This window comes from Muscardinus avellanarius (assembly GCF_963383645.1).
Source record: "Muscardinus avellanarius genome assembly, chromosome: 16".
Lineage (NCBI taxonomy): Eukaryota > Metazoa > Chordata > Mammalia > Rodentia > Gliridae > Muscardinus > Muscardinus avellanarius.
Window position 1 is genome coordinate 9,961,281 of NC_137802.1, and position 26,980 is coordinate 9,988,260.

At 41.9% G+C, this 26,980-nt stretch overlaps 1 protein-coding gene across 1 annotated transcript in view; it reads left to right on the forward strand.

Moving 5' to 3' along the window:
* Positions 1 to 26,176, forward strand: part of LOC308275576 (heparan sulfate glucosamine 3-O-sulfotransferase 3A1-like) — a gene marked incomplete at both ends in the record, with an annotated part of 106,115 nt that extends 79,939 nt beyond the window's left edge. Inside the window, one exon of the mRNA XM_080713938.1 lies at positions 25,555 to 26,176. Coding sequence (XP_080570064.1) covers positions 25,555 to 26,176 — 622 coding nt within the window. The remainder of the gene's footprint in view (positions 1 to 25,554) is intronic.
* Positions 26,177 to 26,980: the final 804 nt, after the last annotated feature.

The following is a 26,980-nucleotide window of genomic DNA, read 5'->3' on the forward strand; positions in this document are numbered from 1 at the left end:
CCTCCTCCTCTTCTTCTTCTTCTTCTTCTTCTTCTTCTTCTTCTTCTTCTTCTTCTTCTTCTTCTTCTTTTGGCAAGACTGGGGATGGAACCCAGGGGCATTCTACCTCCAAGCTATACCCCCTGCCCTATTTTTTATTCTTTATTTTGAAACTGAGTTTCCGAGGACCTCACTAAGTAGCTGAGCCTGTCTGTGAACCGTGATCCTCCAGGTCTCAGCCTCCCAAATGCTGGGATTACAAGTATGCGCCACCACGCCCGGCCTTCTTATTTTTTTTTATTTTAAAATAGAATCTCAAGAAGTTGCTGAAGGTCTCACAGAGTTGCTGAGGGCCTCACTATGTTGCTGAAGCTGGCTTCAAACCTGCAATCCTCCTGTCTCAGCCTTCCCAAGTACTAGAATTATAGGCGTGTGCCACTGCATCTATCTAGGAATAAGTAATTTTTAAAAATAATCTGCTTGTTATCTCAGCATTTGGGAGGCAGAACTAGAGGATCGTGGTTCTCAGACAGCCTCAGCTACCTAATGAGGGAGGCCCTTCGCAACTCAGTGAGACCTTGTTTCAAAAACTAAAAGGAGCCAGCATGGTGGCGCCTGCTTGTAATCCCTGTGCTTGGGAGGTGGAGACAGGAGGATCGTGCTGGTTTGGAGCCAGCCTCACTGGCTTAAGAGACCCTGTTTGCAAATTAAAAAATATAAAATTGGTCTGGGAGTGTAGCCTAGTGGTAGAAAGGAACCCCACTAGTGGTTCCAGGAACCCCACTACCACAAAAAAAAAAGAAAAACTAAAAGGACTAAAAAATAGGGCTGGAGGTGTAGCTGAGAGGAAGAATGCTACTGGGATCCATCCCCAGTACTGCAAAAACACAAAACAAAAACAAAAACAAAAACAAAAGAATCTAAATGGAAATATTTGCATATCTCTTAGCATTATCAGCTATAATCATGATGGTTTGCTTCTACAGCCATACATTAGCTGGGAAAATTTTTGGAGGTCTTGAGCAGGTGGCATGATTGATATAATTTCTTTTGTTTTTTTGTTCTTTTGTGGTACTGGAGATAGAACCCAGGGGCATTCTACCTCTGAGCTACACCCCCAGCTTCACTTTATAATTTATTTTGAAACAGGCTCTCACTAAGTTGTGGAGGGCCTCTCTAAGTAGCTGAGGCTGGCCGTGAACCTGCGATCCTCCTGTCTCAGCCTCACAGGTACTGAGATTACAAGTGTGAGCCACTATGCCCAGCTGATATAATTTCTAAATATCTGATTTTCCTCCAATTTACTATAGATTTAAGAGGATGAGCTGATAGTGGAATTGTTCAAAATGTTAGTACATCAGATCTCATTTTATATCATTACATAGGCAGATCTTAGACAATAAAAGCAAAGTGGGAAAGAGTAATAGTGAGGCAAAAAGTTTTAATTAAAAGAGCTCTACAAAATGTTAGTAACAAGCCGGGCATGGTAATGCATGCATGTAATTGCAGCATTTGAGAATCTGAGACAGGAGGACCTTGGGTTCAAGGACATTCTCAGCTATTAGTGATGCCCTTTGCAACTCAGTGAGACCCTATTTCAAAATAAAGAATAAAAAATGGGCCTGGATGTGTAGCTCGAAGGTAGAAGGCCCCTGGGTTCTACTTCCAATACTGAAATAAAAAAGAAAAGAAGAAAGATGGTGTCAGTAATAATAGCATGGAAATTCCCCATTACTTTTTGCCATGATTTTTAGTAATTTGAGAGTAGAGTCAGGGAGGTGAAGATTACCAAATATTATTTATATAGCAAAGGTGCCTTCATCATTTCCATTAGATGACTGGGAAAAGTTGGACACAGAGAAATTCAGACACAATGGATCACCTAGTAATTGGAGTTGCATCTAAATATGCCTAGTCCTCAAACCTGACCCATCTGCATGCTATTTTTCTACCGTACTCTCTAACAAATTTGTGTTTCACACCAGGAGACACTCCTCTGATGTTTTAGATGTCTATAATCAAGTTAAATGCCTTGCAGGCAGTTGAAAGCATTTGTTGAAATTTAATGTAGGGTGAACAAGCCAACCCAATCAACGATGATTTGCAATTACTATTTTTTTGTAGGCTTGGTAAAGGTTGAATCACCCTATCTTCTCTCAGACAGTTGACATGAATGAATAAAATAACTCTACCCAGCAGGATCCAGTTATTTGTAAAATAATTTTTGTCGTCTCAGCCTCCCAAAAGGCCAAAGTAGATCGACTCAAGGAATTCAGTAGATCCCTTGGTGATGTGTTGTTGATAAGGCTAAAGACAAATGTCTTCATCCTGTTATGTCATGCCACCGTACCATCACCATTGTCACCATCCACAGCACTGCCAGACTCTAACACATTGAGGATTTGGGGTACATGCAAGTTTCTTACTATGGCTTTTCCTATTCATAATAGACACAATCATTAACTCAGTGAGCCTCTCACCCCAGCAGGAACCACTTTCAAAGAAAAAAAATGGGCCAAAATAGAGATTTAAGTAGCTCGTTCACTGATTTTTCAGCATATCCATGTTGTAGACAAGAGCAAAAGCTCGCTAATTCTAAAATTTCCAGCACAACAATGTTAATTCTTCATCCGATCAAACAGTCTTCAGGTCCTAACAGTTACCAGGATTAAGACTTATTTTCTTATCTTATCGGCTCTTTTTTTTGTAACTTAAGAATGAGCTAAGGAAATAAAATAGATTAAAACCCAAATGTAGCCATTTCTTTAGGGCACATCAATGCTTTCACTGTTTGGCTAATGTTGAAATTTAATGTAGGGCGAACTGCTTGGCTAATGCACAATGTTGGCTAATGATTCCATTCCATTATTAATAGCCTGTCATGCATCTCTCCATATTTTTGGTAAGCTTATATTAGATACAAATACAGTCTATCCATTATATTATGACTCAAATAATGCTTCATAACATTACCACAAAACCCCAGAGACATACAACAGTTCTTTATTTTGCAAGTCTAGCTGATCCAGGCTGGCTTGGGATAGCAAGTGGTCTTGCTCACGTGGTCTTCTATGGTCAACCAGATGTCTCTTCTGATCTTGTCCGGGCCTGCTCACATGTCTAGGGACTCGGATGCTGAAGGTTGAGCTGAGGAGGTTTCTGCTGAGACAACACAGAGACTCCGCTTCGTTCTGTTTGCCTCCCTTCCTCCAGATGGCTCATCCAGACACACACATACTTAAGATGGCAAGTCCCAGAAAACATCGGAGGATTTTCTGTATCCTAACTACTGATGTTCTATTGCCCCAAACAAGTTACACAAGTGAACCAAGTATGGAGGAATAGCTATAGATTACAGGCATGTTGAAGAAGCTACCAAGTCAGTGGCAAAGGACAAGAAAAAAAAAAGTATGAAGAATTGGGGCTAGCAGGGCACAGTGACATGTGCCTCTAATCCCAGTATTTGGGAGGCTGAGACAGGAGGATCATAGATTCAGTGATTGCAGGATCACGGTTTGAGGCCAGTTGTGGCAACTCAACAAGACCAGCAACTTAACGGGACCCTGTTTAAAAATTTAAAATACATCCATACATGCAGAAAGAGGCTGGGATATAGCTCAGAGGCAGGATGACCCTGGGCTTGATCCCTAATACAAAAAAAAAAGTGTGCGTGTGGGTGCGTGTGTGCATGTGTGTGAGAGGCCCTCTGCCACTGAACTACATCCTTGCCCCTTTTTTATTTATTATTTATTTATTTGTTTGTTTTTAATTTTGAAACAGGGTCTCATTAAGTTGCTAAGGCTGGATTTGAACTTGTGATCCTTCTGTCTCCCCCTAGTACTAGGATTATAGGCATTGCTGTTGCTCTCTGGTACACTTTTACATTTTCGCATATACTTTTTGTAAGTTACTGCTTCCTGATGCTTGTTCTTGGGGCTCAAGCACTTGTAGCTTAAGTTGATGAGAGTATGGCCCAATGTCGGACTCAGCTATCTTAGGACTTGGATGTGAAGGTTTTGAGACTAAACCATCTATCATGATACACATATTATAGTTCTTTACTCCTTCATTCTAACCTTATAACAGGTGTCTACGTGGCCAAATAGAGATTCTATCATATCTGTATCTTCATCTACTTTTTATATATTTGTCTATTTCTTTTTTTTTCTTTTTTTTTTTTTTGATGGTACTGGGTTCCTGGAAACCCTTCTACCTCCAGGCTACACTCCCAGACCTATTTTTTATACTTTTATTTGGAAACAGGGTCTCTTAAGCCAGCGCGGCTGGCTTTGAACCTGTGAGATCCTCCTGTCTCCGCCTCCCAAGCCCGGGGATTACAAGCGTGCGCCACCATGCCCGGCTATTTGACTATTTCTTAAAAAATAGTTTTGAGACTCACATATTACTTTAAGCTGCTGATAAGGGAATACGTATCGATGGAGCCATCTGCTATGATATTTCTTGGCTCATTTGATATTACTTAACTGTGATTCAGTATAAATTTATTTGATTTGTTGGAAAGGAGTTTCAAAAGTTCACTGCACCTTCAAAAAAATTTAAGGTGGCCGGGCATGGTGGCACACGCTTGTAATACCCACGCTTGGGAGACAGAGACAGGAGGATCGCGCAGGTTCGAAGCCAGCCACGCTGGCTTAAGAGACTCTGTTTCAAAAAAAAAAAAAAAGTATAAAATAGGTCTGGGAGTCTAGCCCGGAAGTAGAAGGGTTTCCAAGAACCCCAGTACCACCAAAAAAAAAAAAAAAAAAAAAAAAATTTAAAGTGTATTTAGATAAAGTGAAACATCAAGATCCCATTCAAAATAGCAGCAAAACCAAAAAATATTTTGGAAAAATCCCAACAGGAGCTGTAGATGAGTTGCCTATAAAGAACTTTTTTGAGGTTTTGTGACTCAGGGTTAGACCAAATTCTTACACCTGCCCTGAAACCATAATCCACAAAATAAATAGGTAAATTGAACTTCACCAGAATAAAAAAAAAAAAATGTAATCCAGAGATACCATTAAAAAGATGAAAAGACAAACTGGAAAAAAAAATTTCCAAATACCACATCTTATAAAATACCTATATATAATAATATGTAAGTTTTAAATTGTGATTTTATATATATTCATATGTATAATGTTATATGATATAAATATATGTGAACATATCAATTTTCAATTTAAAACTTGCACAAAAGACTAATAAACATTGCAATGCAGGGGCAATTATATACATGGAAAAACACTCAACATCATTAGTTAATGCAAATTAAAACCATTATGCGATGCCACTATGTGATACCAGTGCATAACTATTCCAATAGCTAGAATTTAAAAAAAAATTAAGATCACCTGAAGACATCTAATGGTGACAGCCCCATGGAGCACAATGAATCCTCACATCTTGCCTTGGGGGATGCAAACTGGCACAGCCACTTTTTAAAACAGTTTGCAGTTCCTTATATATTTAAGCAGGTATCATATAGTGCAGGAATCCCTCCTATCCTTGCTATTTAGCCTAGAACAAAAAAATGTGCATCATACAAAATCTATAAATCTGTTTTAAACATAAGTATTAAACATTTAAAATTATTATTATTGTTATTTTTGGTGGTACTGGGGTTCCTGGAAGCCCTTCTACCTCCGGGCTACACTCCCATACCTATTTTTATATTTTTATTTGGAAACAGGGTCTCCTAAGCCAGTGCGCGTGGCTGGCTTCGAACCTCCTGCGCAGTCCTCCTGTCTCCGCCTCCCAAGCGCGGGGAATAGAGCGTGCGCCACCACGCCCGGATTTTTTCTTTATTTTTATTGGCAGCCATTGTGCCACATCACAATACATAATGCATAGTATTAAGGAGCACATAAGAAAATACATACTTTATGATGAAATAGAACAATACTTAAAATAATGTATTAAACTTGAAAAAAAAAAAGAAAATTTAAGTAACTTCATACAAGGCAACATGACAGTATGATTCAAAAGCCTTGAAAATAATGAGACACAGCTGGGTGTGGTGGCGCACGCTTGTAATCCCCGCGCTTGGGAGGCTGAGACGGGAGGATTGCGCAGGTTCGAAGCCAGCCTCAGCTACTTAGGAGGCTCTCAGCAACTTAGTGAGACCCTGTTTCCAAATAAAATATAAAATAGGTCTGGGAGCATAGCCTGGAGGTAGAAAGCCCCTGGGTTCCACCCCCAGTACCACTTAAAAAAATAATGAGACTCTCAACAAGTTAGTAAAACGTTGTTTCAAATGCTAAGTGAGATTAGTCAGTCACAAAAATAAGAAATTGAATGCTTCCCCTAATATGCAAAAGCTAGGGAGAAATGGGTAACAGGAAGCACTCTAGATGAAGAAGGAGATCTTATAGAGGAGCAAATAAGGTGACCTAAGTGAGGAGATGGGAGAGGGGAAGAGGGAAACTCTCTAGAGCACATGATTCACTTAAACATATCAAAGTCAATCACTAAGCCAAGCATGGGAAGGAGGGATGGGGAGGGAATGGGGTGGGGATCGGGTAAGGGCTGATTGGGTGATGTGTGCGTGTAGGTCTACACAAGTCTTCTGTCCTAAGCAGATGTATGAGTACAATGCACCAATGGAAAAATAAAATCAAAAGGACTGAGCTCTAAGGTAGAAAACCCTGGGTTAAATCTTCAATAACACACACACACACAGACACACACACACAGACACACACACACACACACACACACACACACAATCATCATCATTATCATCATCATCATCATCATTGTTTCCATTCCAAGAAAATAATTAAACTCATGAGTAAAAATATTTGGAAACCGCCCAAGTAACCAATAATATGGCTTTCACTAAACACTTTCTTGTCACTTACTAAAGAAGGATGGTGCACAGACATGAAATGAAGTAGACATGTATTTAATATCAGATATAATGTTTTCTGTTTTCTATGTATAAAAAGTAATTTATATTAATTAATATAATTTAATTATAGATAAGTTACAAAGATCTGCAGTAGAATGAGGTTTAGGTAGTTGAATTTTAAAAGGCTACATCTGACTGGTGGGTGGGTGATTTTATTTTTTTTACAATTCATGCCTCTCTGGATTTTCCAAGTTTCCTATAGTGAACCCTTTATACTTGTGCAATTTAAAAAGCAATATTTTGCCAGGTGTGGTGGCACATGCTTGTAATCCCTGCACTTGGGAAGCGGAGACAGGAGGATTGCGCAGGTTCGAAGCCAGCCGTGCTGGCTTAAGAGACCCTGTTTCCAAATAAAAAAAAATAAAAAAAAAAAACAGGTCTGGGAGTGTAGCCTGGAGGTAGAAGGACTCCATCCCCAGTACCACCAAAAAAAAAAAAAAAGCAATATTTAATTAATTAAGAAAAAGCCCATTTGAGCAGGGCATGGTGATATATGCCTATAATATTACTACTTGGGAGGCTGAGATAGGAGGATCACAGGTTTGAGGCCACCCTCAGCAACTTAGCAAGCCTCTCAGCAACTTAGGGAGACTCTATTTCAAAATAAAAAATAAAATAGGGCTCAGAGATAGAATACCTTGAGTTCCATCTCTAGCACCACAAAAAGAAAAATGGAGAGAGAGAAAGAGCCCATTTGGAAAGCATTTATGTTCTCCTTGGTTTCATCCCAGCATCCCCGATGATGCTTGTTTTTCTGTGCTTAACGAGGGTCTCTGTCCAGCCACACAGATGTGAGATGTCTGTCACATCCTCACTGTGGCAGAACCTTCTAGTACTTGTGAGTTTCTTGGTCTGGAATGTTCAATTCCCAGCAGCCCTCAGGCTCATTTGGAATCCAGAGCCCTGTCTGCCTGCCTCGTTTTTTGTTTGTTTGTTTGTTTTTAAGGACAAATTAAAACTTTAATAGAGGATATGATACAAAATTCTTGAAACGAATTTAAAGGCACAATGAATTAAAAGGCGAATCAATACGTGGGATTGCCTTGTTTTTCTCCATCATAACTTTTCCACAGCCTGTGGCAATGTCTTCAGACCCACCCTTAACATTTCTAAGTCCCTGCAAAAAATAAAAAATAAAAATTAAGTACAGATGAAGGCTCCTATACCATATGTCTAAACATTTAAAAAGTTATAAATCAAACTAATAAACTATTAAATGAAATATGTTCTCCCATTTTGATAAATAATTCCTTCATGACAATGAAACAGAAAGAAAAGGTTCCAATCTATTGTTTTTATGCGTCTGAGAGTTGGAAAAATACCAAAGATAACTCAGTTTAATTATTATTGCTCATCTGGGAATTCCACTGATGGGCGAGAAATGTTTGGATGAGTCATAAAATAAAGACATACACCAGTCATGACCTATGGTATACTTACAAGGTGCAATTTATTTTTTAATCCCTTAATTTCAGCAAAATACTAATTATGTGACAATCGCGATTTTGTTATCAGTTTCATTCTCTTGACGGTAATGGTCTAAATTGGGGGTTGAAAAATGCTTTCTGAAAAGGTTCAGACAATAAGTATTTTAGTCCCTGAAAGTCATATGTTCTTTGTCACAACTATTCGATCCCGCTATTATAGTTCAAAAACTGCATAAACAATATGTAATCAAAGGGTTATGGCTCCGTGTCAATAAAACTGCACTTACAAAAATAGCTGATCATCAACACCGCATAATTCCAAAATATTTTCATCACCTTCTCTCCTCAGCCCCTGGTAACAACTGAACTGCTTCTGTTCCTACGGATTTGCTTTATACTTTAAGGTTTCATATAAATGAAATCATACTAAATGAAAAAAAAATCTACATTTATCTCCTGGGACATTTTGTTGACCTTTGATGCTAAATGATTTCTGAAATGCAAGTACCCAAACTAGAATATATTCTGTGTGTGTGTGTGTGTGTGTGTGTGTGTGTGTGTGTGTGTGTGTGGTGTTAGGGATTGAGCCCTGGGGCCCTCTACCTCTGAACTAATTTTTTTTATTCAATTTTTTTTTATTCTTTATTTTGAAACAGGGTCTCACTAAATTGTGGAGGGCCTCACTGAGTAGCTGAGGCTGGCTGAGAACCGGGATCCTCCTGTCTCAGCCTCCCAACTACTGGGATTACAAGCGTGCGCCACCATGCCCAGCTACAAACTAGAATATATTCGGATTGAAAATGTAAATCAAACATAGAATTTAAGAATTTACAATTGCTTCCATATGTCTTTAAAATTATTTTTCTTCTAAAGCAGCCCAAGTTATCTACCAAAATCCAAACATAACCGGGTGTGGTGTCGCACGCTTGTAATCCCCATGCTTGGGAGGCTGAGACAGGAGGATCGCGCAGGTTCAAAGCCAGGCTCGCTGGCTTAAGAGACCGTGTTTCCAAATAAAAATATATAAAATAGGTCTGGGAGTGTAGCCTGGAGGTAGAAGGGTTTCCAGGAACCCCAGTACCACCAAAAAAAAACAACAACAACAAAAAAAAAACCAAAGATAAACTAGAAAGGATGAGTGATCTACAAAAAACTGTAAAATAAAAATGATTTAAAATTGACTATTTTTAAATTGTGATTAAGGCATTCTCTAGAATGAGAAGTGTTCCCAGTTCCAGCCCTTGACATCCATCCAGCTACCCACAGAAAGAATCAGCATTAGCTTCCAGCTCCTCTCCGGCTTCCTGTCTCCGTGGTTGGCGGCCAGTCACACTCTGTGACTTCCTGTCTCCATTTCTGGTTTCTGTCTCCCTCTTTGTCTTCCTGTTTCTATCTCTGGCTTCCTGTTTCCCTTTCTGGTTCCTTCTCTTGTCTTCCTGTCTCATTCTCTCTGTCTTCCTGTTTTCCTGACTCGCTTCCTGCAAAATCAATCAATCTCTCAATCTTTCTCTCTCTCTCTCTCTCTCTCTCTCTCTCTCTCTCTCTCTCTCTCTCTCTCTCTCTCTCTCTCTCTCCCTCCCTCCCTCTCCCTCTCCCTCTCTCCCTCTCTCTTCCTGCCTCTCTCTTCTCTCTCTCTCCCCTTTCCTATCTCACTCTCTCTTCCTCCCTTCAAAATAAAAATAACTAAGCTGGGGGTGGTGGCGCACGCTTGTAATCCCCGCGCTTGGGAGGCAGAGACAGGAGGATCGCGCAGGTTCAAAGCCAGCCGCGCTGGCTTAAGAAACCCTGTTTCCAAATAAAAAAATATAAAATAGAGACCCTGTTTCCAAATAAAAAAATATAAAATAGGTCTGGGAGTGTAGCCCAGAGGTAGAAGGGCTTCCAGGAACCCCAGTACCACCAAAAATAATAATAATAATAATAATAATAATAATAATAATAATAAATAATAATAATTAATAAATAAATAAAAATAACTAAAAAAACAAGAAAGAATCAGTATCATGCGTCACCTGCTTTATCTAGACCTATTTACAAGGTAGCACTCTTTGGGTCATCATACAAAATATCCTTCGGCTTCAAGATGCAAATGTCTTGATTAGCAGAGTAACTCATGAGTTCCTCCAGGACCTTCAACTAGACTAGGAGAAGCAGCAAAGAAATGCGTGCTCCGTAGTGCCAGGAAATTACCCTCTCGTAGGGAGAGATGATTTCACGCTACGTGATATAAAACCTTTGGTACATTACTTGATTTAGATATTTTCTTAGCTAACTACTTCCTTTCCTTCAATCCCGCGACACACTGGAAGCTCTGTTCGTCTGCGAAATCCTCAGCTGTTCAGCGCTCTTGGTTTGAAGACACCTGGCCAGAGGTCTGGAGCAGCATTTCCCTGGGGCCCGAACAGCGTTGCTCACAAAAGCAGATGTTTAGGGCTACAGTTGCGCCATGCTAATGCTTGAGTGACCATTCATATAGCCAACTCGTGCCTGTGCGTATGCAGGTAAATGGTGGGACCAGAGCCTTCCGTGTCTGTGTCCCTGTAGGGAGCTGGTGTTACCTCTTCATAGTGGCGTGCGGGACAGACTTGCCGATGGTCTCTGTGAAATAAATGTATACTCGTCAGATGCGTTCCCGAGTCTTGTTTCATCTGAACGTATCATTTCACGACGATGCCGATGTTTGGGAGATATCCTAAGAGCGCAATTATTCTGAAAGTTCTCTTTTGCTCTAGTGAAACAGACAGGAAAAACCGCCTCATTTCCAATTGTTCAAAAATCAAGGAAGCTGAGCTAGTCACACAGGGTACTGATGACAAATTTTTAGAAAGACTATCTAGGCAGCCCAAGCCCCAAACCGCTTCCAGAATCATGGCTTCAAGCCACTTTTTCGGTTTCAAACTTAAAAGAACTATTGATTTGTTTAGCACCTACTCTGCTGGGAATCTAACAAACAGAATAAAATAAACAAAAAGGGACCAAGTAAACAAAAAGTCCACCCTTGCCAAAATTGAACAAAGGACCTTTCTAAAATCACAGACGTGTTCTCGGCCTGTTCCCCTCTCGGCTTCCAATTGTCGATTTCCCAGGAAGGAAAGCGTTTTCCTCCCTTATCTCCGGCCGCACATATGCAGAGACCCGATAATTCCAGGCTGATGAGGGAGCTCTGTTTGGAAGCTGCTCTCCACAGTAGCACAAATGCCGATAACACAGCTCTCAAAGTAATCGTTTATAAAACCTCTGTCAGGAGCCCGCGTGAGCCCACCTGGGGGGTTTGCTGTGGAAACTACCATGGACCCCAGAGGAGGCCCATCCTGGCCCGTGGACTCCACACTGGGATGAAAAATTCCATTTTCCTCTCCTAGATTGTCAACTTTGCAATGTCGTTAAAAGTGCCAGATTGGGGGGTGAAAACCAATTCTCCTGCGAATGAGGACCCACGTTTTAATATCACCTTCCTGGCTCAGAAGTTCCCAGGAGGGAATTTCTCTTCCGAGGACAGATTTTATTTTTTCGGGGACGTGAAACTTCAAGGGCGGTCAAGATGTGGCTGTGCTATATTTCTAGAATGACCTAACATGGAGAAAAAGGGGAGGGAGATATAGAATCGGAGCCCAGCATCATGTCCATTGACTGTAGAAGCTCAGAGAGCCAGGCCTTGGGCCTTTCCATCTCTGTGAATGAGGTCTAGATTGGGGAATTCCTTCAGTTCCTGGTAATTCTAACATTTGGAGGAGCTGTGTAGGGAGACTACAGCTTTTGAAGTTTCCTGTCTCATGGATTCCTCTTTATTCTCCCCTGCTTCCTTTCAAGCTTCTCTACTTGTGATCTCCCAATTTCTAGAGAGAAATTTCCCAATTTGTCTCTTTTATCTCTATCTCTGTCTGTCTCTCCGTCTCTGTCTTTCTTTTACACACACACACACACACACACACAACCCACATATGCATGTGCGTGTAAGGACTTGTAAATACCAAGCTTTAGAATCTATATCCCAACATAGTTCAATTAGATTTCTTCTATTTGCAGTCATTTTCTATTAAAAGTAATTCCTTAAGGTCTATTTCTGTTCTGATTTTAGATGTTCCCTCATTCCTTTTAAATATACGAACTTTTTGTATGTGGTGCTAGGGCTTGAACCCAGGGACATTCTACCTTTGAACTATACCCCCAGCCCTTTGAACCCAGGGACATTCTACCTTTGAACTATACCCCCAGGCCTTTGAACCCAGGGACATTCTACCTTTGAACCATACCCCCAGACCTTTTTAATTTTTGTTTTAAACCAGGGTCTTGCTAAGTTGCTGACCCTGGCCTTGAACCTGCAATCCTCCTGTCTCAGCCTCCAAAGGACTGGGATTACAGGTGTACATTACTGTACTTGGTTTACATAGACTTTTCATTCTGGAAATTCCTAATTTAGTTTTTTCTATTGTTCAGTTATATTTGTTTCTTCTTTTTGTGTGTGTGGTACTGAGGGGTGAAACCCAGGGGCTTTCTACCTTGGGGATATACCTCCAGCCCTATTTTTTATAATTTATTTAGAAATAGGGTCTCACTAAGTTGCTGAGAGCCTCACTGAGTAGCTGAGGCTGGCTTCGAACCTGTGCGATCCTCCCAGTGCTGGGATTACAAGTGTGTGCCACCGTGCCTGGCTGTTTATTTACTTATTTATTTTCTTACTTAGTTTGCAGTGCTGGGATGGAACCTGGGCCAGGCCTTCTATGCCAGGCAGGTGTTCTCCCTCTGAGCTACACCCCAGTCCCCTGTTGTTCAGTTAAAATGAATTTATGTGGGGCATGGTAGAGCACACCCATAATCCCAGTACTTGGGAGGCTGAGACAGGAGAATCTGAGGTTTGAAGCCAGCCTCAGCTATCTAGCAAGAACCTATTTTTAAAAAAAAAATGAGCCAGGTGTGGTGGCGCACGCTTGTAATCCCAGCATTTGGGAGGCTGAGACAGAAGGATCATAGTTCGCGGACAGCCTCAGCTACTTAGTGAGGCCCTCTGCAACTCAGTGAGACCTTGTTTCAAAATAAAAAAATAAAATAAAAAAATAGGGCTGGAGTTGTAGCTCAGAGGTAGAATGCACCTGGGTTTCAGCCCCAGTACCATAGAAAGAGAGAAAAGAAAGAAAGAGGAAAGAAAGAAAGAAAGAAAGAAAGAAAGAAAGAAGGAAGGAAGGAAGAGGGAGAAACAGAGAAAGGAAGGAAGAAATGCTTTAAAAAACTGGATGTTTTACTTAGAGGTGAACTGCCCCTGAGTTCAATCCTTAGTACAAAGAATGAGTGAATGAATGAATGAATGAATGAATGAATGAATGAATTTTAAAAATAAAATGAATCTTCAAGTTTGTTTCCACAGTTTACATGGGCGTTAAGTTTTTCTGATTCTTTGTGTATCTCAAATATCACTTTGATATTACTTCAAGTGAAATTAAACTTAGCCAAAAATAAAGGTCTTTTTCTTTTAATCCTTTAAAATTCTGTTACATTTGAACAGGTATTCTGAAGTCTAATGTCATGCTACCGCACACCTTTCACAAGCCAGTAGCATCGTATGTTGTTTTTTTTTTTTTTTTTTTTCCCTCTTTTTGTACCAAGGCCTATGAATTCTCTTATCTCATACTCCAAAATTTTTTTTTTTTTTTTTGGTATTTTCAAAGTGGAATTCGGAATTCCCTGAAAAGGGACAGGAGGACAGTGAGACAACGTAGCATCTAGGGCTTAAAAAAAATGTAATAAGCCGAGTGCGGTGGCACGCACTTGTAATTCCAGTGTTTGGGAGGCTGAGACAGGAGGATTGCAGGTTAGAAGCCAGCCTCAGCCACTCAGTGAGGCCCTTCACAACTTAGTATGACTCTATCTAAAAATAAAATGTAAAATAGTCTGGGAGTGTATCCTGAACATAGGAGGCCCCTGGGTTCCATTCCCAGTAACACACACACACACACACACACACACACACACACACACAATGTAAGAAGATGCTGAGTCTCAGAGAGCAGTGGGAGTGGATAGTGGATAGAATAATAATTGTTACTGTCAACTCAACGCACAAAGCAGGTCTAAGTCAACCCCACTTCAAGGTCTTAATATGGCCCCACTGTGGAGAGGCAGGATGTGTTCAGACCTTTTACAAGTGTCATAGGCTCTCATTGTCTAAAAGATGGAGAGAAACACAACTTGTTGGAGCAGAAAAGAATTTTTTAAAGTTCTTTTTATACCCTAGATATTAATCCTCTATCAGAGGAGAAGCTAATAAGAATATTCCCATTTGGTGAGCACTCTCTATAGACTTTTGATGGGTTCCTTTGTGGCACAGAAGGCTTTCTTTCTTTCTTTCTTTCTTTCTTTCTTTCTTTCTTTCTTTCCTTCCTTCTTTCTCTCTCTTTCTTTCTTTCTTTCTTTCTTTCTTTCTTTCTTTCTTTCTTTCTTTTTTTGGTGGTGGTACTGGGGTTCCTAGAAACCCTTCTACCTCCAGGCTACACTCCCAGACCTATTTTTATACTTTTTTATTTGGAAACAGGGTCTCCTAAGCCAGTGCGCTGGCTTCGAACCTGCGCGATCCTCCTGTCTCTGCCTCCCAAGCGCGGGGATTACAAGCCTTCGCCGCCACGCCCGGCTGGCACAGAAGCCTTTTAATTTGATGCCGTCCCGTTTATTAATTCTTGATTTTATTTACTGAGACTTGGGGGGTCCTATTGAGAAAGTCTCTACCTCTCTCTGAGAATTGGTCTTCTGTTTTCTTCTGCTAATTCTAGATCTTTTCTTCCAATTTCTAAGCCTTTGGTCCATCCCGAGTTGACTCTTGTTGGGGTGAGAGATAAGGGCCTAATTTCATTCTTTTGCATATGAATATCCAGTTCTCCCAGTACCATTTGTTAAAAAGGGATGTATATGGCCGGGCGTGGTGGCGCACGCTTGTAATCCCCGTGCTTGGGAGGCGGAGACAGGAGGATCGCGCAGGTTCGAAGCCAGCCTCTCTGTCTTAAGAGACCCTGTTTCCAAATAAAAATGTCAAATAGGTCTGGGGGTGTAGCCCAGAGGTAGACAGGTTTCCAGGAACCCCAGTACCACCACCATGAAAGAAAAAGGATGTATTTGTCCAGCATATTTTTTTTTTAGAAATTTTGTCAAAAATAACTAGATATAAGTGTATTTGTCTCTGTACCTTCTATCCTATTCCATTGGTCAATATATCTATTTTTGTGCCAATGCCAATACCATGCTGTAGTATAATTTGAAATTAGGTACTTTGTGATGCCTCCCACATGTCTCTTATTGCTCAGAATTGCTTTGTCTATTCTGGGTCTTTTTTTTTTTTCATTATGAATTTTAAAGCAGAGGAGACAGTTTATATAATCCCCGAGGCCACACACTCCAGGAAAAACCCCTTAGCAACCAAGCCCCACTTCCAATACTGCTTATTTTGTTAACTAGGTTAACATTTTAAATCCAAACCCTTACAAGCTGGGCGTGGTGGCGCACGCTTGTAATCCCCGCACTTGGGAGGCTGAGACAGGAGGATCACGCAGGTTCGAAGCCAGCCTCAGCTGGCTTAAGAGACCCTGTTTTCAAACAAAATATAAAATAGGTCTGGGAGTGTAGCCCAAAGGTAGAAGGCCTCTGGGTTCCATCCCCAGTACCACCAAAACTAAATAAATAAATAAATAAATAAATAAATAAATAAATCCAAACCCTTACAGTGTATAGGTATGTTTGTATTACTTTGAATATCACAAAAAAAGGAAAAAGTTGGGGGTAATGCATATAGCAGTTGGAAATGATATTTTTTTTTTCTTGGGAAAACATGAATTCCTCCCCAAGGAAGTAAACTTAGAAGGGATTCGGGATTTAGGCAATCAGCCTTGTAAGATACGGGTCTATTTTTAATATCCCTCAGAGTCAGTGACAGATGGATTCTCCGCCCTTTTTTTTGTTTTGTTTTGTTTTATTTTTTTTTGCACTTTTCCTATATTAACAATCGAGAAGCCTTGACTTTTCTCACCTTCCCCGGAGCCCAAGGAAGGTCACATTTCTCTCTTGAAACAAGCTTTGGTGCATATCATATCCTAAATCTTGGCGAGAACAAGAATTATTATTATTTTTTCTTCTCTGTTACGCGATCGTCCTGAGTTTGGGAAGGAGCCTACTACCCATGGCTCTAAGAAGTCTTCTAGCCTCAACGTCCGATGTTAACGACGGCCTCATTCCTAAAATTGCACGTCCAGATTCCATTTGTGTAGGAGCCGGTTCGGAAACTTCCGTCTTCCTGTCTCACGGAAGCCAACGAAAACATCATCTGAAGGGAGTTTTCTTTCCAGCCTTACAAGTCACGTTTCAAGTGCAGTCCCACGTAACAACAGCAGGAAAAGAAATATGGATATGAGCAGAGTTGGGCTCCAGGGACAGTGGGCTGACAGCCCCGAGTTACCTTCCCTCCCAGGCGCACACCATTAGGAACCCACAAGAACGACCTTGAACCATTAGAGACCCCCAGGAACAAGGTGTTCAGCACTTGGATAGGTACAGAGCATCCTGTTCCCAGCATGGCTGCTGCTGGAGGCTTACAAAACAGACACAAGCCTTTTTTGATTGTATAGACTAAAAAAAAAAAAAATACATGCACACACACAGAGTGTGTGCGTACCTGTGTGTGCATGTATTTTTGTAGATTTATTTATTTCTCAAGGTAAATTGTCTTTGCATGATAACTCGGGACTTCCTTGCAGGCCATTCTTTCCTCAGGGAAGGTAGCTTTTGAAAAGCATGTTATGTTGTTTGTAAATTTCAAGGAAGGGCGATTTGCCTTCTGAGCTGAATGAGGCGGGAATGCATTTAGCTCTCAGATGTTTTGTCAGCCCATCAAAGCAGCCGGTAACAGCGATGGTCACAAAGCAAATATTAACAAATTCAAAGAAAAAAGTTTATATAACACCATGCATCGTTTTAGATCATGGTGGGCTGGAATTAGAAATCAGTAGCAAGAAGATACAGAAGAATTACATGGAGATTGAACAAAACGCCTTTGAATGAGGACTGGATTGTAAAAGAGATAAAGGGAGAAATTTTAAAAATTCCTAGAATCAAATGAAAATGGAGGCAAAACTTCTGGGACGCTATGAAGGGGAATAGAAGAGGAAGGTTACGGAGTTGAGTGTTCGTATGTAAACAACAAAAACAAGACGGAAAGTTTCCAAATCAACAACCCAATGACACATCTCAAGGTTCTAAAACAGAAAAACAAAAGCAAAACACAGAGATAAAAAGATAAATAACAAAAAGATAAACAAAAAGATAAATAACGTTGATAAACCCTTAGCCAACCCAACGAAAAGATTGACCCAAATTAATAGAGTTGGAGATGAAAAGGGAGATATTGCCACAGACAGCACAGAAACCCAGAGGACATTGAGAACTATTTTAAAACCTTAGATTTGGGGTGTATTCATTCGAGTCACCCCCCCCATACCATTTTGGCATGGGGCTGTAACTATTTTCTGTATTTCTATCTTTTTAATAAACTTCTTTAAATCTTCAAAAAAATAAAAAAAAATTAAAACCTTAGATTTTAACAAATCAGTAACAGCAATGGAAGAAGTCACACTGGTGTTGCTTGGCAGCTTGGGAAGAAACACTTTAGAACCAGAAAGATCCAGCTGGGTGTAGGAGGCCACGACCAGATATTCACAGGTTCAAGACTAGCCTCAGCAATTTAGTGAGACTGTATGCAACCTAGTGAGATCCTGTTTCAAAACAAAATTTAATAATCATAGTAATAATAATAATAATAATAATAATAATAATAATAATAATAAAAGGGGGCTGTGAGTATAGCTTGGAGATAGAATACCTCTGGGTTCAATCCTCAGTAACTAACACACACACACACACACACACACACACACACACACACACACTAGAAAGGTCTACATTTTCATTCTGTAGCTTTTATTAATAAGCATCTGCCTTTAGACAAGCCATGGTGTCTCTGAGCCCATGTCTTCATCTGTGATATTAGGATAATTCTAGCCTTTTCACTGTGAGACTCAAAAACACATCAGCTCTTGGTCTTCAGTTCAAGCTTAAGACATACATTTGCATACGTCTTCCTCATGTGCTTCCCAAGGCCCCTGGCTAGAATTCCTGACTTTCCTGAATTCATTATTTTTAATGCATCCTGATCTGTGAGCTTCATCTTCCAGCTAGGTCGTGATATCTTAGTTCGATGTTACACGCACAGAGGAAGCATAGAAAGACACACTTGCCTTATCCAATGCGAGGAGACCACTCGCTCTGGACCGCCTGTCCCGTTGCACGAGGGAGATACCAGCTTAGGTCCCACTTGGACTGACCTCAGTGGCTTCTCTTAGAGTCAGTTATCTGAACTGCATTCTTTCAGATGCCATTGATTTTTTTAGATCGATTCTTCTGATGCAGAATTGCTCAGCCCAATTATTTATATAAATCTTTGGATTTAAATGGTTGAAAGCAAACATCAGAACAGCGGTTTGAAGCTAAGCAGAGATTGACGTTTGAGAAATTAATAATGGATTCAAGTACCAAGCCATGCACGGAATTACAGAGGTGGAAAATCCCAGAGACATTTCAGGCAATAACTTTGTTTTGCTCACAAAGAAACTGAGGTCCATCCAGAAATCCAAAGTGACTAATCCAAGATCACACAGAGCAGAAAGACTGAGGTCCACATTTTTGTTCCTTTCATGAGGATGTGCAATCCATCAGAGCCATATTTTAGAATAAAGCCAACAACATTTTATCCCCATTAGACCCCTTAGGCAGTACTAACTTTTCAAAAGAATTCTACCAAAAAAAGATAATTATATACTTGTTTCTGTTTGGGGGTGGATAGAGAGAGAGAGGGCTACTCTTTTTTTTTTTTTCTTTCTCAGAAATAACTGGACCTTTTCCCACCTTTAAAAGCTTGGGAGCTTCTTTGCTCCTTAGTGAACAATGTGAGATATTTAGTGGGTATAGTCCTAGAGTTGAAAGTGCTAGGCCAATGGTACATTCACTCTCAGTTTTGCTAGGCACAGCCAGCATCTCACTTATGCTAACTTACTTTCCCACCAATGACCAGCCAGCATCCTACGTATGCTAATTTACGCTCTCACCCATGACCAGCCAGCTTCCTACATATGCCAATTTACTCTCCCACCAATGACCAGCCAGTCTTATGTATGCTAATTTACTCTCCCACCAGTGACCAGCTGGTGAGACTATGTCCTGGTCCACTCTCAGAATTCTTTAATTCTAACCCTCCAGGCAGTTGTGTCACAGTTAAGATACTGATATTGGGTTTCAATTTGCAATTTTTCTGGTGACTGAGGAGTTCATTGCCTTTTCGTGAATATATTGGACATTTGAATACTGTCTTTTTAATAAACTTTTATTGGTGTATTGTAATCAAACATTACAATGGAGTACAAGACTTGTGTGGATATCCAAGTACCTTTGTCCAGTCCCTATCCCATTCCCTCATGCTCCCTCAATCCCATGCTTGATTTAGTGTTTAACACTGATATATTCATTTACGTACATCTTACGTTTTGATGAGATTACATCTCTCCCCTTCCCATCCCCTCTGATTGGTCACCTTAATTGCTCCTCCATAGGGCCCTTTCTTCCACTAGATTCACTCCTATTACCCATTGCTTCCTAGTTTTTACATATTAGAAAGAGCATCTGATTTTTTTTAATTTTTCTTTGATATTTCTCTGAATATTCCACATTGCAAGTTCTGATCCCACTCGCAAAGGCCCCGGCACTGGCCTGCTCACCCAGCAGTTTCTGTTCCCGGCCTCGCTGGCCCCGGCACCAGTGTCACTCCTTGGTAGGCTCCAATTCCGGCTTCGGATACCCCAGCACCAGCCTTGCCTCATGGCAGGCTCCAATCCCAGTCTCGCTGGCTCCAGCCCTGGCCTAGCCTTACGGCAGGCTCCGATCCTGGTCTTGCTGGCCCCGGCACCGGCATCACCCCTCAGCAGGCTCCGATCCCGGCCTCGGAGGCCCCAGCATGGGCCTTGCCTCATGGCAGGCTCCAATCCCAGCCTCGCTGGCCCCGAGACACTAGCCTCACCCCTCGGCAGGCTCCGATCCCAGCCTCGCTGGCCCCTCACCCCTTGACAGGCTCAAATCCCGGCCTCGGAGGCCCAAGCACTGGCTTTGCCTCACGGTAGGCTCAGATCCCGGCCTCACTGGCCCTGGCACCAGCCTAGTCACCTGGGTAGGCTCCCGTCCAGGCCTCAGAAGCCCCGGCACCGGCCTTGTTATCTTGCTGTGTATCAGACTCTGTTCTCTGCCACTATGATCAGGTTGTATACAGATGTTCCCTATTTTCTTCCTTCTTTTTTTGTGGTACTGGGGTTCCTGGAAACCTTTCCTTCCACCTCCGGGCTCTACCCCAGGGACCCACTTTATTTTAAATTTGGAAGCAGGGTCTCTCAGGCCATCAAGGCTGGCCACAAACCTGCGTGATCCTCCTGTCTTCACCTCCCAAGCACAGGGACCACAAGCGTGCGCCCTCACGCCCGGTGTTCTTTGATTTTTGTATTTTTTTTTTAATATGAGAGAGCAGTACATGTCTTTTGTGAAAGCTGGGACCACAAATTCCTAATGGCAATGATTTTTGTCCTCCCTCCAAAGGCAGAGTCCACGGCTTCACTCCGGAGAGCAGGCTCTGCTGCTCCACAGAGGAGCGTGGTGGCCATGAGGGCTGATGACTCCCAGAACATACTGCATGGTGCCCCATCCCAGCCATGCTAGGCTCCCTCTGAAACCCCCCAAAGCCTTTAACACTTAGAATGTTGACCAGAAATCCTGAACATGTGTGGCAGGAGCAGTCTACTTTTGAGGAGATTTCCTCAAAAGTTCAAGTTGGACTGGACTTGATCTGTCTGCCCCTCCAAACTCTGGTTACCACCACCACTGCTGCTGCCACTGCCATCTCGGTTCTCTCCTGACCACCTTTCCCACACGATTTGTTTTCCATAGTTCCCGAGCATGCATGGCAGTAGCAGCGCACCTTTGAGGGTATTTCTTTAAAATTATGGGCTGGATTTGATTGCATCTCTGCCTCTACCAAATACCGACCACTGCTGCCGCTGCCCCTGCCATCTCGGTTCTCCTATGAGCACCCTATTCACACAGCATGTTGTCCCAAATTCCCGAGTGTGCACGGTAGTAGCATTCTACCTCTGGGGCAATTTCTTCAAAAGATCAAGGTGGGCAGGATCAGCTCTCTGCCTGTTCTGGATACTGGCTGCTGTCATTGCTGCTGCCTCCACCATCTCAATTCTCTCCCCAACACTTTTCCCACACCACATGTCCAGAATTCCTGAGCATGTGCGGCTGCAGCATTCCACCTTTGGGGCAATTTCTTCAGAAGATCAGGGTGGGTTGGATCATATCCCTGCTTCTCCCAAATGCTAGCCTCAACCACTGCTGCCGTCGCCGCTGCCACCGCCTTCCTCCTAGTTCTCCACTGGTCTCCTTCTTCACAGATAATGTTCAGAATTCTTAAGGATGTGAGGAGGGAGCGGTCCCCCTACGCGGGGATTTTTTCCCAAAAAGTTCCATGTGAATTGGATAGGATTTGTCTGCATCTCCCGAATCCTGGCTGCTGCTGCCACCATTTCAACCCCTCTCCAATATATATATATATATATATATATATATATATATATATATATATATATATTTATTATATATTTATTATATATTTATATATATTTAATATATATTTAATATATAATATAAATATATATTTATTATATAGTTATAGTTATATATATTTAATATATATTTTATATATATATATATATTTTTTTTTTGGCGGGTCTGGGATTGGAACTCAGGGGCATTTGACCTCCAAGCTACACCCCCTTCCCTATTTTTTATTCTTTATTTTGAAACCGGGTCTCACTGAGTTGCAGAGAGCCTCACTAAGTAGCTGAGGCTGTCCATGAACCACGACACGATCCTCCGTTCTCAGCCTCCCAAATGCTGGGATTACAAGCATGCGCCACCATGCCCAGCTCCAATATATATATATTTTTTAATATGAGAAAACAGTATGTGTGTTTTGAAGCGGTTGTGGGATCAAGCACTTAGCAGCAATGAATTTTATCTCCTTTGCAGGAACTGCCTCTTAGGAGCGCACCAAGGGTCCCAGCGCAGCACAGAGCTGCTGGGCTTCTCAGGCCACTGGCGGGGGGGTGGGGGGGGTGTATGCTGAGCTGCCCGTGATGTGCGCTGGGCTACCGGGGACGCTGGGCTCTACTTTCTGCTGTGCTCTGGGCTACCCAGGGCTCAACTTCCCTCAAGGCGTTACTCAGCTCCCTCCACCCAGCCCAGATTATTCTTGTTAGGAGTCCCCAGCATGTGTGGCCGAAGTGGTCTTCTCTCTAAACCCTTCTTGGGTGCTCTTCCAAAAATCACTTGTTTGCGTGGCATGCGCCTCCTTGTCATTCTGCTTCCAATTCCGCCGTTATCTACTCTCTCTCCTGGTTTCTAGGTAGGAAGTTATGGCTGGAATTGTCCCCCTGAGTTGTCCCAAGCAGATATTAATCCAAAGATTGGTATCCAGGGCTTCTCCGAGAATTCATGTTGTTTTCGGCGGATGCCATCTTGAACCCTCTCTCCAAAATGAATACTGTCTTTTCAATGCAGTGGTTATTCAAGTCTTTTTCTCATTTTTTTTCTTTTATGATACTTAGAAAAGTAAAAGAAAAAAGTAAAAGAAGAAAGTTCTCTTACTTACTGATAGGATCTCTTTATATATTGTAGGTATATCTCTTTCATAAGATATATGCTAATGATTTTCTCCAAGTCTGAGGTTTGCCTTTTGACTCAATGGTACCTTTTGTTGAAAAAAAAAAGTCAATTTTAGTAACAGTCCAATTCATCCTTTTTATTTTACTCATTTAATAAAATTAAAAAAAAAAACATTTGCCTTCTTAAGAGTCATTAATTTGTTCTCCTAGGTTTCCTCCCAGAAGTTTCAATGATTGACCACTAATATTTTTGTCTGCAAGCAACCTGAAATTGATTTTTGTCTTTAGTAAAAAGCAGATGTCAAGATTTATTTTTCCTCATGAATGGCCAATTGACCAACTAATTTTCTGATTCATTTTTTATCGCACTTTGGATTTTGCTCTTAATTAAAAATACAATGGGGAAAGTGATAATATTCATTCATTGATTGATTTGGGAGGAGCTATGTTCAGAGAGGGCCAGTAGCAATTCTAGAATGAGGATAGGGGGAAAGAAGACAATATGAGGATGGTGGGAATTTAGAGAAAGTAGCCCAAATTGATAAGAAAGGTGAAGCACATAGGTGGCTTCCTTTTTATTTTTTTTTGTACTTTCTTGCACATACTAAACACACAATGAATATGTGTTATTGAAAGCCATAAAAGACCATCACAGGGTGGTGTCCTTTGGTGAGTAGCTCATTTAATTTAGTGCGGATCCTCCAGGGTTCACCAGTGTTGTAGCATATGGTAGAATTTCTTTCCTTTTTATGGTTGAATAATATTCCGTTGTATAGATATACCACACCCAGTATACCGTTTAACCATTGATGGAGACTTGGGCTGCTTCTACCCTTTGGCTGTGCATTCTCAGTTAAATTCTTTAGAGAGAAAGAACAAATGTGCATTACCTACCTCATAACAATCCTTAATTTGTTTGAGGAAATCCCTCCTGTCCTTATCTTTTGTAGGATGATCAACTAACCTCTTAATTTTGCCTTATAATTTTGATATCTACCCTATTCTCCATCTCCATGCCTACTATAGAACTTTTCAACTCTTAGAAGTGAAGTTGGAATAGTCCATTCTACTTGGCCTGAAAATTAAGTCCTAAGACCTACTGTTCTCATCAACCAGTTGACTATCCCCTCTGTTTTGTCTTCATGATGACCTCATGTGTCTTCTCCTCACCCATACCTTGGGCCCCCCCTCGCCTATCTTGTATTTCTTCAAAATTTTCAAAATACTGGAATCGATCTTCCACTACCTGCCCTGAACCCATGTGCCTGCAAAGTAGACTCACATTAGGACCCTTACTCAGGTCAAGAAAGAACAATGTCCGAGCTCTCCCAAACACCAGAAATGCAGTACTCGATTTACAGGTGTATTTTGTTTTATGTAAAAAATAATCACAGCCAGGTGTGGTGGCGCACGATTGTAATCCCAGCGCTTTGGAGGCTGAGACAGGAGGACTGTGCAGGTTCAAAGCCAGCCTCACTGGTTTAGGAGACCCTGTTTCATATATATATATATATATATATATATATATATATATATATATATATATATATATATATATATATAATCTCCCAGAGGTAGAAGGGTTTCCAGGAACCCAGTACCACCAAAAAAAAAAAAAAAAAATCACTATATATATTTGAACTTTCATAGGGCGTATTCTGTGCCAGGCACATTTCCCAAGGTTTGAAGTATATTACCCTCTCTACTAATCATCCCAACACCGTAAGTAAAAGGGAAGTATTATTTCTTTCTCATGCTGGAGACACCTGCAGGGCTGTGTCCAGATGTCATTTCCAGAGTTGCTACCCGGGACCCTGGATGTGCATTGACTCTAATTCCATCTTTTATTTAGTGTAGATTAGATTGAAACTTCAGATGGCATGCACACTGCACGGCCTCTCCTAGCAAGCATCTCTCTCTCTCTCTCTCTCTCTCTCTCTCTCTCTCTCTCTCTCTCTCTCTTCCTCTCTCTCTCTTCCCTCCCTCTCTCTCTCTTTCTCCCTCCCTCCTGTCCCTGTCTGTCTCTCTCTCCATGTTCCTCTCTCCTTTCTCCTTCTTATTTTTATTCTAATTTCTCTCTCTCTCTCTCTCTCTGTCTCCCTGTCCCTCTCTCTTTCTCTCTCCTTTCCTGTGTCTGTCTCTCTCCCTCTCTCCCCCCCTCTCTGTCTCTCTGCAGACCCCTCTGCAGCTCCTAACCTGCCTCTCCTCTGCCCAGGTGCTTTTCTACCTCCGGGCTATACTCCCAGACACATTTTATATTTTTATTTGGAAACAGGGTCTCACCAAGTTGCAGAGGGGCTTATCTAAGTTGTTGAGGCTGGCTTCGAACCTGCAATCCTCCTGTCCCGGCCTCCCCAATGCTGGGATCGCCTGTGCGCACCACCACGCCGGGCCCGGGCACCCCTCTCTGACCCCAGCCTGCTTTGTCCGCCCTCCGCAGGGACCTGATGCCCCGCACCCTGGACGGCCAGATCACCATGGAGAAGACGCCCAGCTACTTCGTGACGCGCGAGGCGCCGGCGCGCATCTCGGCCATGTCCAAGGCCACCAAGCTGATCGTGGTGGTGCGCGACCCGGTGACCCGGGCCGTGTCGGACTACACGCAGACGCTGTCCAAGCGGCCGGACATCCCGCCCTTCGAGAGCCTGACGTTCCGCAACCGCAGCGCGGGGCTGGTGGACGCGTCCTGGAGCGCCATCCAGATCGGCCTGTACGCGCGGCACCTGGAGCACTGGCTGCGCCACTTCCCGCTGGCCCAGATGCTCTTCGTGAGCGGGGAGCGGCTGGTCAGCGACCCGGCCGGGGAGCTGGGCCGCGTGCAGGACTTCCTGGGGCTCAAACGCATCGTGGGCGACAAGCACTTCTACTTCAACAAGACCAAGGGCTTCCCGTGCCTCAAGAAGGCCGAGGGCAGCGGCCGGCCGCACTGCCTGGGCAAGACCAAGGGCCGGCCGCACCCGGCCATCGACGGCGAGGTGCTGCGCCGGCTGCGGGACTTCTACCGGCCCCACAACCGCAAGTTCTACCAGATGACCGGCCAGGACTTCGGCTGGGACCAGTGACCAGTCTAATTTAAAAAAGGAAAAAAATATTAATGACCGGCCAGGACTTCAGCTGGGATGCCAGTGACCAGTCTAATTTAAAAAAGGAAAAAAATATTAATGACCGGCCAGGACTTCGGCTGGGATGCCAGTGACCAGTCTAATTTAAAAAAGGAAAAAAAAATATCAGAATATAATAATAATAATAATAATATATTTTTGTACTCATCAGTTAGAGGAAAGGCAGGTTCACTGGCTTTTGGGTCTTTTTTTTTTTTTTTTTTTTTTGTCCCCAATGAGTGTTTGCTCTTGCTGCCCTCCGCATCTTAATGATCCATCCATCAACCTCAAGCTTTTGGATAAGCAGGAAAGGAAGAGGATCTTGGCTCAGATAAATAATCGACACTGCCGTGTTTTAGTTTATGTTCTGTATACCCGTCATCGAGTGTTAACCATCAGTTGCCATTAAAGAATTATAAAAAAAACTCTTGAAGACAAGTCTCTCTCTCTCTCTCTCTCTCTCTCTCTCTCTCTCTCTCTCTCTCTCTCTCTTCTCTCTCTCTCTCCTCTCTCTCTCTCTATCTCTTTCTCACACACACACACAAACACACACATACACACAACTCTAATAAAATTGATATCTATCTATTCTTATGTTTTTCTTTTACTCATGCTACTTTTTTTTTCTTTCTCTTTCAGTACTGAGGGTGGATACCAGGGGCATTCTACCTCTGAGCTACACCCCAGCCCTATTTTAATATATATATATATATATATATATATATATATATATATATATATATTTTTTTTTTTTTTTTTTTTTTT